The sequence below is a fragment of the Dendronephthya gigantea genome, unplaced genomic scaffold (assembly GCF_004324835.1).
Source record: "Dendronephthya gigantea isolate DGI-Jeju-01 unplaced genomic scaffold, DenGig_1.0 000073F, whole genome shotgun sequence".
NCBI classification, from domain to species: domain Eukaryota; kingdom Metazoa; phylum Cnidaria; class Anthozoa; order Malacalcyonacea; family Nephtheidae; genus Dendronephthya; species Dendronephthya gigantea.
Window position 1 is genome coordinate 889,393 of NW_021163083.1, and position 13,777 is coordinate 903,169.

The 13,777-nt window shown below is 36.3% G+C and overlaps 2 protein-coding genes across 2 annotated transcripts in view; both read right to left on the reverse strand.

The window, feature by feature from the left end:
- Positions 1 to 147: 147 nt before the first annotated feature.
- Positions 148 to 2,679, reverse strand: LOC114531602 (G patch domain-containing protein 2-like). The gene is made up of 8 exons (XM_028553212.1): positions 1,554 to 2,679; positions 1,425 to 1,468; positions 1,269 to 1,339; positions 1,140 to 1,179; positions 951 to 1,036; positions 770 to 832; positions 576 to 646; positions 148 to 498 (listed from the first exon to the last, which is right to left on the reverse strand). Exons 1-8 carry the CDS (start codon positions 2,524 to 2,526, stop codon positions 302 to 304), a joined length of 1,545 nt encoding a protein of 514 aa, XP_028409013.1. The 5' UTR covers positions 2,527 to 2,679; the 3' UTR covers positions 148 to 301.
- Positions 2,680 to 2,929: 250 nt separating this feature from the next.
- Positions 2,930 to 13,777, reverse strand: part of LOC114531548 (ras guanyl-releasing protein 3-like) — a 53,230-nt gene continuing 42,382 nt past the window's right edge. Inside the window, exons 5-23 of the mRNA XM_028553160.1 lie at positions 10,556 to 10,615; positions 9,527 to 10,155; positions 8,232 to 8,327; positions 8,008 to 8,113; positions 7,151 to 7,744; positions 6,798 to 6,938; positions 6,355 to 6,505; positions 6,109 to 6,282; positions 5,792 to 5,908; positions 5,606 to 5,703; positions 5,209 to 5,389; positions 5,051 to 5,128; positions 4,848 to 4,961; positions 4,606 to 4,721; positions 4,284 to 4,422; positions 4,118 to 4,154; positions 3,927 to 4,025; positions 3,675 to 3,838; positions 2,930 to 3,404 (exon numbers count right to left, since the gene is read on the reverse strand). Of these exons, the coding sequence (XP_028408961.1) occupies positions 3,213 to 3,404; positions 3,675 to 3,838; positions 3,927 to 4,025; positions 4,118 to 4,154; positions 4,284 to 4,422; positions 4,606 to 4,721; positions 4,848 to 4,961; positions 5,051 to 5,128; positions 5,209 to 5,389; positions 5,606 to 5,703; positions 5,792 to 5,908; positions 6,109 to 6,282; positions 6,355 to 6,505; positions 6,798 to 6,938; positions 7,151 to 7,744; positions 8,008 to 8,113; positions 8,232 to 8,327; positions 9,527 to 9,557 (2,628 nt within the window). The 5' untranslated portion in view covers positions 9,558 to 10,155; positions 10,556 to 10,615 and the 3' untranslated portion in view covers positions 2,930 to 3,212. The remainder of the gene's footprint in view (positions 3,405 to 3,674; positions 3,839 to 3,926; positions 4,026 to 4,117; positions 4,155 to 4,283; positions 4,423 to 4,605; positions 4,722 to 4,847; positions 4,962 to 5,050; positions 5,129 to 5,208; positions 5,390 to 5,605; positions 5,704 to 5,791; positions 5,909 to 6,108; positions 6,283 to 6,354; positions 6,506 to 6,797; positions 6,939 to 7,150; positions 7,745 to 8,007; positions 8,114 to 8,231; positions 8,328 to 9,526; positions 10,156 to 10,555; positions 10,616 to 13,777) is intronic.

The following is a 13,777-nucleotide window of genomic DNA, read 5'->3' on the forward strand; positions in this document are numbered from 1 at the left end:
GTAACTTACAACTGGAGGAAGGTTGGTGCATGTTGGAAGTAAACTGGACTGGATCAATGTGGTTTAATACTTGTTTGTTTACTAAGTAAGGTGAAGCAGTGAAGCAGAAATGGTTGATTATTAAATCTTTTATTATTCACAGCCTTCAGCTACTTTAAATCTATACTTAGCATAGAACTGGTAGTAAATTAATCATTCCTATTCTTTTAATTCATAAAAATTCTATTTAAAAAAAATTCTATTAAAATTCTATTTAAAAAATTTTTTCACTGCTGGTTAGGCATATGAATACCATCTTTTATCATTGTTCTAGGCTTCGTGACTTTCCCATGTGCCCTAGTCCAAGACGACCTGGTCGTTTGAATGCCTTCACTGGATCTCGTATACCAGAGCAGGTGGGACCAAGTCCTTGCCCAGGTGACCAGCCCATGTTTTGTAACATCTGATTGCCAATATTCTTCTCTGACAATGGAGGAGCAGTATCACCAACAAATAAACCTGGTGGAAAAAATAGATATATTCATCCATGAAAGAACAGATTTTTGAAATTCTAATCAATGACTGCATGTATTTACCTGGTATAAGTGGGGACGCCTTCCGTCGCCTTTTAACATCAATTCCAGGACTACATGTTTGTGACTCTCGTCTAGTTAAAACAAATAGATAATATAACATCTTCAGCTAACCACATCAAATGTAATAGGTCTTCATTAACTCATATACTTATAGGGTTTAAATATGTACTAGTAGAGGTGATAATGTTACTTACAATTCTCTGAACGGTCTTCCAAGGAAATGACACAAGGCAGATTGTTCTGGTTTACTTGTACTCCTTAATACAAAAGAGTTACAAAATAAAGTATTGAAGAAGTGACAAAGAACAAGTAATAATTGCAAGAATAGAATGTATATATATAATTTTAATGACTCTGTGATAAAGGAAGCTTTACCTTGTTTTGGCAAGAACAACCATTCCTCTCCTTGTTGGATCCTCCATTTTACAATGTAATGAATACAACGCTGCCAACTGGGAGAGCTAGTAGGAAAATGGAATTACCAAAATCAATGTACTATACAATGTTTGATCAGACAAAATTTAGTTAATAAATAGATCATACTAGTAAGCATTAATAACAAACCTCCTCCTTGTCTTTCCTCTTCACATGAGAAAGACGTAGCCTTGAAAATTTCAAAAACACAATGTCAAATATTACAAACATACTTTATCTGCATGTGAGCTCAAAGATAAATGTGTGAAATCAACTCACTCTCTCTTGCTAGGATCTTTCAAAAATTTCTTGATTCTTTTATTGGCTTCAAGCATTGCTGACTGTCCCATCTAAAACCAAGTACATACAATGTATCATTTATTCTAATCACATTCCCAAAAGGGTACTCTTCGCAAATGTAAAGCAGTGTATTACCTCAGATCTTAGGAAATTTGATCCAGACTGTCTATTGCTGGACACTACAGCAAAACAACAGACATTATGAAACTGTTCAATGGAGTGAATGCATTTCATGTTCATGAGTTTATCACCAAGAACACAAACCTTGATCATCTTCAAGGAAAAATGGTTTTGATTTGAGATATTCCAAAGTCTCTCGGTAGAGTTTATGGAACTTGATATCCTCATCATCGCTGATAGACTTTCTTCGGAGCCAGCCACATTGGGAGTCTGTCTCGTAACAGCTTTCCTCCTGTTCGTCATCGCCAAATTGTCCTTCATCATTTGTAAAAATCTCCTCCTCACTGCTTGATGACAGAGCACTGCTTTCAGGGGTGTGTGTGCTTTCACACATTGTGTCTGATTCGCTCTCTTGTTCATCACTGCATATTTCCATATCCTGTAGGTTCGGCCAGGAGTGACGGAATCGTTCAGCTGAACCTGGCATATGGTTGGCATACTCCCCACAGCTGCTAGTATGACCGTTTTCAGCATCGGCTAAGAAATCATCATCATTTAACCAACTGCGGTGTGCCTTCAAAATAACATGCTTACCATTGGTCAATTGAGTGGTGTTTAACTTAGTCATGTCCATAGTCATAGGAGGTGGGACTTTGAATAAGCTAGGTTGCAATGTGACTGAGAGAGGATGAGATGTACCACCACACATTTTTTTATGTTTTCTTTTACGTTTCCGTCTTTTCTTTTGGTAGTTGATCTCGGAACAAGAATCACTTTCAGCCTTATCTGCGTATTGATAAGGGTCACTACAGCCATTACTAAGATTGTTAAGTTGACAGCGCAATGAGGATAAACGTTTGATCATATTACTATCCAAATCTGAGTCACTTTGTTGAGCTGCGATATTTTCCATATAATCCCTCAATGCTTCATCTGTTGTGTCACTTTCTTCGCTTATTTTCCCAGCACTTTCCAACAAGTAGAATATATTTGAACGATTTCTTTTCCTTCGCTTTTTAAAAGATCTAGGTTTAATGACATCTTGTCCCTTCGAGGGGAAAAAATCAGCTATGTCGTCAAGAACCATAGCGTCGCTTTTAAAACTAGAAGTTGCCATATTTTTATGTAAAGAAACGGAGTAATATCTTGAAGTTTATAGCCAGAAACACGTTACCATTTATAAAGGACTGAACGTTCTTAAATATTTCTTTTTATTCATGGTTTAATCGACAAAAAACTGCCATAAATAAAGTTGGTTTATCACTATGAAAGGTTTATCACAATAAAAATATTTTGTAGAAATAACCCCCCTGGAAAGATAAATAGATAAAGACCGGGGGGGTGTAAGGATTTATTATTTAATGGTTATTTATTAGATAATGGTTATTCATTATATAATGGTTATTTATTAAATAATGGTTATTTATTATACAATGGTTATTTATTGTATAATAAATACTAAGATGGCGCGGTTGATCTTACAAAAGAAAACAAATGCATCAATACAAATTTACACTCAATTTAATCGAAAAATCATTTTACAACATTAATTTCTACGTATGAAAATATGTGGATAGAGATTTGATAGAAATATGTGTATAGATTTTTGAGAAATTACCTCTTTGAGACCAAAAAATACATCCATAAACCACTCATTCAGGAGGATAGATAAAAATGCATGTTTCATATTATTCTAATCTTCCCAGAAGGCCCAAAAATTGCCCTCTCTCCCCCCTCAACTCAATAACGCGAGCAACGCAATGAAAATACCTTCCTTAGGAAACATTCAACATAAAAAATGTCTCAAACAGCAGTGTTTCGTCGTAATTGAAGAGCGTCTAACTGTTCCAGTACAAACGTTATTGTCTCTTGTCGAACAAGCTTTAGTTGTGATTCCAAATTACGAACTTTCTCTAAAGCTTGCGTCAAATCGTTTCGCAAACTCTCGTTCTCATCTTTCAATCCTTTGTTTTCTTCTTTGAGAGATTTTATTTCCTACAGAATTGAAAACAAGGATGTGGCAAAGACGGATTAATTCTTCACAACCCTAGTTACAATCAAGACGTGAAAGAAGGGGACATGGGGGAAGAAGGGTCGCCCCCCCCCCCAATCATTCGAAAATAATATTTTGGAAACGTTGAAATTGTGGTAAAAAATTAGGAGGTGTTACTAAATCTTTATTTTTCAGCAGGGACGCTGACCGACGTTCCTTAAATACGCCTCTCAAAGTCAGATCGCGACAATGCTCCTGGTTATAAGCCTTACCTGATCAGCATGGTCTGGGCTTGAATGAACAGCATCTGTTTGATCAACGGTGATAGGGACTTCTTTGATGATAGGCTCATGTTCTGATGGCGGATGCCGAGATCTCCGCTTTTTATTCCATTTATTTCTTATAGCATCTGCTTTGCTTGCAGCCCTTTCCAGCGCTGAAACAATCATGGCAATGAATATGATTTGTTAACGAAGGACACACACACATGCAAAAGCCATGCATGAATCTGTTGCGATACATACTTGATGAATTCGAGTTTAACGAACCAGGCGATGATATTTTCGCCCTACAATCAATCACGACTTGACCTTTGCAGGCCTTGTGACAATTAATCCCACAATCTAAAAAGACAGTATTTGTTTAGAAAAAAAAATCAAAATTACCAACACGGAGAATATTACTTCATGCTGTTTCACAATTGAGAATCGCCCACCTTTGCATTTAAAGCCTTGCCTGATTAAACCCCACAGCTAAAAAATAGAAACAGTTCCTTAAGATTTTACGGTGGATAAGACATGAACGTTTCTTCACGATCTTTCTGGTAAATTTCCTGCTTCGGATGAAATGTTAATCCAGGGTTAATCTTAGGATATACTTACTACACCCCCACAATGTTCACAGAAGCTTGGAGTGAGATACGTAGTTTCCTGGAAATTGTGTATGAAATCTCTTCCCAAAGCTCGGTAATTTGCTTTCAAGAAATACGACTTCATTTCTTCTTTTGTAACAACACCATCACTATTGTTTTGAAGAAATAAATAAAACTGTTGAACCTTAGTTACTATTCAGGATGGGTCAGTCAGAGATCGTTTTTAGGGTTCAAAGAAAAGTCATTTGAGACAAGGCCGGTAACTGGTACACATGGTTTGTGAGGCAGCATATGAGGATAGAACCGGCCAATATCCCCAATTATCACCCTACCTATCAGCATCTACCACGCCAAAGGCATCAATGAACGGAAAATTTGTTGAAATCGCCTCAAAATCACTTATTGTGAGTCGACCATCACTGTCACGATCGTAAAACTTGAAAACAGCCTGGTATGAAAATATTCAATGTCATCAACAGCTGATTTTCTATATACAATAAGGTGTCAAAGTCATCCTTTAGTTTTGGGTTTAAACAAGAGATAGCACTACAAGAGATATGTTCTCGATACAAACCTCGACCATAGATGTGACATGTCTGTCAATAGTTTTAGAGTCAGGCGATGACACGCGACCAGAAGCCCAATCAGCAAATAGTTGAGAATTTGTAGAGCTATCACTCTGTGATATCTGAAGAAAAAGCCAATATTTCTTTTAATAACTCAAGCGAGATATTTTAAAACAATGATTGAATGTTTTCAAACCTAGAGAAAACTTACAACACTTGATCTCTTTGGTTCTTTGGCGTAGGATAATTCGTACAATTCGTCCTCAGTGATGGTCATTTGAATTGATAACTACGAGAGACAAATCGCATTGTATTTTATCAGCAAGGAAAAGCTCAGTATTTATCAGCTGTGCCGTGTTTTATACTCACGCGAAGCATGTTAATCAGTTCGAATTTTGACGGCGCAGGTGGTTGCATGTTCTTGAAGTTCATTAAGGTGGCGATAACGGTGTAAAATTTAACCATTTTTTGAAAGTTGATCAACTTTTTATCTGAGACGTAATCAGGTAGAGCGCAGTCGACAGCGATTAAATCTTTAAGATGAACTCCTGAAAAATGTCAGAAGATAACGTTTGATCAATGAATATTGATCAATGAACTAACCCTACGCAAAATTATAATACAATGAAAACAGACAATGAATGCTTTTATGTCAATACCTCTGAAAAATTCCATCAGAATCACATAAAGAATAGAAATGAAAAAAAATATTAATCACTGTTCATCGTCGGGTTTAAAAACACGCATTATTATAAAGAGTTCTCACAATATTGGAACATAAAAACCACTGCACGAAGCAAGCTCTCTTCTGTAATTGGCATAGTTTCCTTCAGACGACAAGAATTCGGTCATTTCTTGAAGAAACTGCAAAAGAAAACGTTCAAACGTTACATTGCATGAATACATTGTGACGAAGATGCAATGAAGTTGCTAAACGTTTCATCTTAAATACCTTCTTCTTATTCTCGCTGAGCACTAGCATTGTTTGATGCAGTCTTCGTAATGCACTGTGATTTAAAGCACCAATCACGGCCATGAGACTGTTGAAGTTTTGATGGCTTCGCAGACACTAAAGAAAGTATTCAATCGTTCGAACTTGTTTTCAAACGATAAAGCCATGATCAAGCAAATAAATGTGTTGGCAAACCACCTTTCTACTATAGGGTGAAATCTTCACGCCACAGTTTGGAGGAAAGGACGTCCATTTAGGGACGGTTAGGAGGGGCAAAGAGACAAGGATTTGAAATCATGATATTGTTTCCTTCATACCTCAGCCACGTTCAAGAATTTTTCAATGACATGAGCTCGTATCTCAGGAGATGCACCTTGAAGTACCATAGCTTCTATCCATCTTGATAGACCATTGAACCGAACAACATATTTTTCAAGACTTGGGACAGTGCTTAGTTTAGTCTTCCTTGCGTACGTCTTCCATTCTGACATCTATAGAGATTGAATCAAGCTCGTGATTTGTCGTGCTATCAGTGGAACCTCACACACAACAGTGAATCTTACCGGTATTTTCTTCAACGATCTGCAGTCAATATGTGTCAGTTGCTCAGCAATATCTTTCGGAGTGAGGTCATGAAATGCCAAAGATTTCGTGCGAGCCACTTCTTTTTGTCTCACAAGTCTTGTCGAATGGCTGTGGAGTTCGCCTGCTCCTCTGTAACAAAAAAATAACTCAGACTATTTGTTCATTCCTTTCATCAAAATCATCTCAGGGGAGAGTTGGCAGGAGAGGAGAGCTCAACAATTATCAATAAAACGTTGACTAATTACTTGAAATTTGAAGCAACTGATCATTCTTCAACCTCATTACTCTCGTGTGAACAGAACTCAGGTGATTCTCTTCAGCAAGTTGACCTGGGGGATCTGGGGGTCTAATCCCAGGTAATTCCCTACGAGGAAAAGCAGGCCCTCAATGCTACACAATACTGAGCTAACTAACGACTTACAATACTGATCTTCCGAGCAATTGTTTGATTTTCTTCTCACTCGCTGGAAATTCATTGATTAGAGATTTCTTAAACTGAGCAATATCCAACAGAACGCTATCATCACCACGGAGGTAACTCCCGAACTTTGAGAGCCAATAACTAAACGATCATTTCAAAGAAATAAAAGATACAAGCAAGTTAATTCAATAGACCGAAATATTGTAATGTTTTCGAGTTTCTGAAGTGGAGTGTACTTAGTGAGATATTAAGAACAAACATAATACGAATTCGGAGATTTCACCGCAGTATTGTGGCAGCAGGTAGTCATATGTATTGTACATAGATCGTGTGAGATGGATGATGTAACTTACTTTAAAAATTGACAAATAATCCAGACATTGATAGCTGGATCATCTTCACTCTCTGACTTGTGACTTTCATTCAAAGATGATGATGTTTCTTGGCTTATTGTACCTTCCTTCTGTTCATCCTCAATCATTGATTCATCTTGTTTGTCCAACGACTCTTCACGAATACATCTTATTTTCACCTCTGGTGTCTCAACTGTTTCTTTAATCTGATCTACAGAACATGGCTCAACAACTGCCACGCTATAGAACATTGGTTCTGCTACAGTTGATGCCATTTGAGATGTTTCATTATTATTCTCTGTGCTTGTATAAACTGTCACAGTATTATATTCACCAGTGTTCGAATCACTGGTCTCATGAAAATTGTCTTCACTCGCATCTAATGCAACGCCATTACCATTTGGAACAGTTAAATAACGTTTGTCAGCTCCAGCTTCATTGTCTAATTCATCTCCAGATTCCCTAGTTTCAGCGATACTTGTAAGTTTTTTTGAATCTTGATTATCATGGTTCAAATGTGGAGTCTGAAATACTTCAGCAACATTATCACCATTGGTTAACGGGACACCATTTACACCTTTCTGTCTCTCGTATCTTGTGAGCAATATCAAGGAATGTAAGGCAATATGTACTGTGTGTTTTAACTGTGTACATGTACTCTGTCATCCCCTGCTAACCTACCCTATCCTGCAATTCCTGTCTTGTATACAGAAACCTGCATATTTTTACATCATATCTATTTCAATAGGCACAAATCTGGAAGATGCTAGCTAGCCCTTTTAGCTATTGACAAATTTAACTAAGCCTTAGGCAGATTGAGGCTAGACAGACGTATTTTCATGGTGATTTGTGGATACAGTTCAATGACCTTTGCAAGGAAATCTTTAGACGTAACATACCAGCCATGCATGGTTAAGAGGACAATGGTAACTGAAGGTGGTGATGTAATGCAACCATCTTCATCTACAAACAATTATAATTACAGTATAACTGCAAAGTATTGGAAAAAGTAACTTCATCATGATTCAAACATTAGACTCTCTATCAAATCATTTGTAACAAACCACTTTTGAATACTTACCAAATTCTTGCAAGGCAAGTTTAATAAGCTTTTCCAAACTCCCAGATTCAATAGACAACGAGGTGAATTCTTTAGAAAGGCTTGTGTTAGATGTCACTAATAAATAACATAGTCTCTTAAGTTCTTATCTTACTGTGTAAAGATATACAGAGATGATGATATCATAAGTGATAGGAGTCAGTCAATATAAAAAATTGTAATCTTGCCAATTATTGGTAATACAATTTTCTGCTTTTTTTTAAAACTAACATTCATACATAGTTTAGTCTTTAAATAATAGTTCATAGGTCACAAAAATTAATTGATTCTGGTTTGTTCGTTAAAAAAAGTTGTAGAATTTTCAAAAAATTTTAAAGTGAAATGAAATTATGGAAATTTGATGGAAATATGTAAATTACAAACTAAAGAGCTATTAGATATAGAAATGCGCAATAATCTTTCGTATTATGAATTGCTATAATTCAGGGCAATTTTGCAGTCATTGAGCAGCCAGCTACAACAATATGAAAGAGAAACAGCTAATTTTCATTTTAAAACAGATTGGTAACGTTTCTCGACTAGAACTCAGCGAAAAATACAGAAATTATACGAGCCTTAATGATATTAGCTTCACACTTAGTCGTTCAAGAACAATAAACAGTTCTTTCAAGCACTTTCTAATTATTCATCAGACAAATACCTGAGAAATTACACCAAAACAGCTGGCAAATATGATATGTAATTTATCAAATAACACGGATTAAGTTTCCTTGTAGCACTGACACCACAATATTTAAACGTTGTGATGCAAGTTTAGGCAAGCCAGAAATTATAAAATATATTCGACCATTTTTGGAAAATATCGAACTTGCCGAGTCTTACGTTATAAATATTCCGTCTGGAAATAACGTTTTCAATTAATACGTTTCCCAAACAATTCACCAATTTGCTAAAGAAATTATTCTAAAGAAGATTAAAAGATAAAATCCAGAATACACTGTTTAACTTTACTTATATTCATGGATACTTAACCGCCCGAAAAAATTATAAATCTCAAATATTTTCAGCCTAAGTTTACACTGTTAATCTTGCTTTAACAATTCTCAAATCCCTCTGGAAATGCGTATGAAAACAAGCCCTAAAATGGAGTTTACTATTGCCCAATTGAACAGTAAACATCGTCCGATTCAGGCAGTTTGAAGATTGGATTATTAATTCAAAAGATCTCAAGGGCGAATTAAAGCAAAATCCCGTTGAAACGCAACAATTAATGAACAGGTAGACACTTTTGAAACGTATAACAAGGTAATACTGACCACTCGGATGAGATTTCAGTGCTCTATCCATCTAGAAAGATTTCCAAAGCCAAAATGATTGAAAAAGATTTAAAAATTGTTCTCCATTGATGTAAAATTCAAAGATAAACATATGTGAGAGGACGAGGAAGTAAACATTACGCGCCCACGCAACACGACGTTCCGCGGTATCACATTGGAAATAATTTGAAACAAATTGGTTACAATGAATATGATTGTAATAACTCAATACAATTGTAATGTTTATGTTTCCTGTACATCTAAATTCCCCGCCTCACCAGGAGACGATCTTTATCCGGAAATTTCGCGTCGGGTGCCAGTATAAAATCGGATAGCCTTTCCTTTAGCCTGAGCTTCCCAGCTTGAACCATCCATCATTTTGCTGTGTGCGACAGGGCGTAGCAAGGGCATGGGGTAGCCGGTAATGTTTTACCCACGTCTAAATGATCAGATCACTCCGTGACTCCGATGATGACATCCAAACTATACGGGGTTAGCAGTTCATTTTTACCAAGTTTACTGCATGTTCAGGTTAATACAGATAGACTGAGATAGTTCTGACCCGGAACCATTCAGTTGATGTTCCGTTCAATGTTCTGTTCTTATACTTGTTTTTTAAACAGCTAAATCTGTGGTATATATAAGTATATAAGTCTTTTTATAAGCATGATCCTATAAAAAAAGTCATATGTGGTGATATGTAATGTTAAAAAAAAACGATCGAAGCAGCTGTCATCTTAAAAAATGTGTGATACTTTTTATCACCATAGATACGATGTTCACAATATCACGTTTAAAAACAAGTGAAAGAAATCAGTCTATTTCTAAACTTATATCGCATTACATGCAGTGTGCGTGGTTATAAAAAGAATGAGAATAATCTTAGTTGAATATCATATTTAAGAGAGCGACAACCGAGAGCAGATTTCAGTTGAGATAGAATGATTCCATTCAAATCTTACTCCATTATACCAGCCCTGATGTATTTGACAGTGGTAACACTAGCTAATTCTACGAATACAGGAATACCTGACACCTCTTGGAATTTCACGGAAATCCGCAACACTTCACACATTCCTCATCTTCAACCTAATAGAAATAACTCTGATGTTTGTAAAACAACACAACACGTAAGTTTTCAACGTTAAGAAACTGTAACAGTTTTTTATATATAGGGTTTAATCTTGATTTAAGCATTACGATGGAGTACGATTTTGCAAATGCTAGATTTTAATCCTAAAGGAGAGTGGCAATGTGGCATGTTTCAAACATGTCTAGCCCTAGACTTTTTCCGGCTACACTTTCATTTATTCTTGTATTTTATTCTAGCCAAGCCAAGCGTCAACTCATGCAGATATCGGGAGAGAAATACATTCGCAGAATTGCAACGAGCATTGTTGCTGGAACTTGCGCTTTTTTTAACGCCGTTCTTTTACTCGTTATTCTTGCTGATCCTCTGAAAGTACTCCGCAAAGGATCTTGGATAATGATCATCAACGTAGCACCCGCTGACCTCATGGCCTGCGTCTCGAGAAATGTTTGGGATCGAGGATATTAAATTTCAGGACAACTGCGCCTTCGGTTGGAGACTTAGTGTTTCCGCCTCATTCATATTGCTAGGTGTTTCACAATGCAGATTTGCATGATAACTAAATTTCCCTTTAGAGCTTCGAGGATGTTAACAAACAAAGTTACACTGAATTGTGTCGGGATTTAGCTTCTTGGGATTCCCTTAGCGTTTTGCAATATATCTTACTTGATGTTGTCGGAAGAAAAAGAAATGTTGAAGGCGTTTATTATTCAAATTACAGTCTTAGAAGTCGTCGTTTTAATTCAGATTATCTTAAAAATTATTTTCAGTTTTCAGGTGTTTAAGAGCAGCCGTGATGCGGGACAAAAACGCTGTTTTAGAAAAGTACTTTTTATGAATAATAGGAATATAATTTTGACGCCAGTGTGTATATATTTATTTATATTATTACGTGACGCACTTCAAACCGCGGCGGATGAGGAGAGCTGTAAAGAAAAAAATTGTTTCCCATTCTATTTTAAAAAGACAGTTTAAGCTGTGCAAACAAAACATGTTTACTAATCAATATTGAAAACCTGTTTCGTGCATGAGCTGATAAGGTATTTGCATAAAAAACAAGGAAGACTGTTGCAATAAATAATGAGTTTTTATTTAGCATTACCTAAGGCATTTAAACCGCACATGTAACGATATTATTCACAGCGATCCCATGCGATAATCGAGTGTTAATATAATCTCTGGTGTCCTTAATTAAGGATCGAGCTAGATTTAATACTGATATCCGTTAAGACTTTTTTTCCAGCAACCTCCACGACATTCCGTCTTCTTGTTCAAGGCATCACGCTGCAACAGCTTTCTGTCTTTACTCCCGTCAAAATCTTGAATGATCTTGGCGTCATCTGTCGTATCTTCTTCTGCATTATACCCGGCATCCATTTTGGCCTTGCAGCGCCCAGTTTGTTTGCATAAAACACAAACATAACAATGAAGACAAATTTCGCTCTAGCCATTTTCTCTCTTCAGTTACACCTCTGGATTTCCACTGCACGGTTAAATGTTAGATTGATTGTACAGTTCAGAGCGAAACGAGCTTTTACAGAGGGCATGACAAGCGCAGATGCTGAGGTGACAATAATATTCATGGCAAATTCACCACTCTGTGACAAACGAAATTGAAATTCGTGAAGATCATATCGATTTGATGTCGGGTTTTTTTTTGTAAGCCGCTTAGTCGGGCACTTAATCTTACACAACTTAATTTTCATTTTTCAGCCGAATAAAGTAAACTTTTTCAGGGGAAAAAAGTAAACCCTTACTAATCTCTTTCCGGCCCTAACCATATGAAGATGCTATGTATGAGACACCTTGCATATCTAATAGATTTCCAAATGTCTGAGTATATTGAATCCGACTTATTTGAGAGGATATCCTGAGGTATATTACGCCAACGTTCGTCAAACAAGAAAAAGATCTACGATTAAGTTACCCAAGCACATTTACAAGATGCATTAGCTATAGATCCATTGCTAGTGCCTCTGGCACGCACACATGTTACTCGCGACGATTTTGACCAACATGTATCATCAAGTTGAGTTATTTTGGTCCGCAAAGACGAGGAATACGTGTATAAGTGTAAAGTGTTAAGAGTGACATGTGTGCGTGCTTAGTACACAAGTGTGGGTGGGTTTAGATCTCTTGGGCTTGACCAAATTGATCACTTTACATGCAATACATTTGAACTTGAGGATTGGAGGGAAATCACCCAATCAAATAGTTTGAAAAACTTCAGTAAACAGTTATGAATACTGATGAAAGTCTAAATAACGAAAATAATTCGGATTATGTGATAAGAAGCGTGTGCGTTGTGTTCGTGTTGAGATGAAGTAATTGATGTTTGTCAAGATTATTTAGGATTAATTTCTTCCAAGAAAGTGTCAATTCGGGACGATAATAGTTCAAATACACATATGTCTTGTATAATTTTGTAGACTATAACTATCTGTTCAGTTTTCTGTATGGAACACGAAATTCTCTAGCACAGGCTGTTTTCTCTTGAGATGAACTATCTTCGAATCACGTTTCCATCCTAAAACCCCGTGGTCATCAAACTTATATTGAGATGCAGTAAATAAATCCTTATCTTTTGCAATAATACACACAGTAATGCTTTGCGTCATGAGCGTTTAGAAAACGATAATTATCAAAAGAAATTGGGCGGGTTTTTGTAGACCACGTGTTAAGTGTAGCTATAGACTAAACAGACGTGCATGCGAGAAGATAGAGGCATTAAAAAAAGATTGTTAAATAAACGAAAATACCGACAACGCCACGGGATTATACATGTGTTGTGGCAACACTAGGCCCTATATTGCTAGTATAATTATTATTTGTAACTTTATTGTCCCGCAGTTTGACCAAAATTTCTGAAAGGAAATTGAATAATTAAGACTATTTTTTTTAGCGTTGTAATATATATAGATACAAAAACGCACATAAATCTAAACTGTTTAATATAGACGTTCTATATATTGCCCATGCTCTAAACTCTTGCAAAGATTTGATTTGTGGAAGTCTTGAGTCTTCCATCGCTTGTTTCAGTCTAAAAACATCCAAGCAATTTGTGGTGAAATGTATATTAGGCAAAACGTAGGCTAATTACTGACAGACTGCGATAAGTTCATTCCTATGTAATTCTTATATCATGCTAATACCCCACTGAT

What these genes read in the sequence shown, in the direction of transcription:
- LOC114531602 (XM_028553212.1), bottom strand. Translation starts at nt 2,526, where the DNA reads ATGGCAACTTCTAGTTTTAAAAGCGACGCTATGGTTCTTGACGACATA. An exon ending in TTTCCTTGAAGATGATCAAG is followed by an intron (nt 1,469 to 1,553) that starts GTTTGTGTTCTT and finishes GTTTTGCTGTAG; the next exon opens with TGTCCAGCAATAGACAGTCT. An exon ending in GTTGTTCTTGCCAAAACAAG is followed by an intron (nt 833 to 950) that starts GTAAAGCTTCCT and finishes TTTTGTATTAAG; the next exon opens with GAGTACAAGTAAACCAGAAC.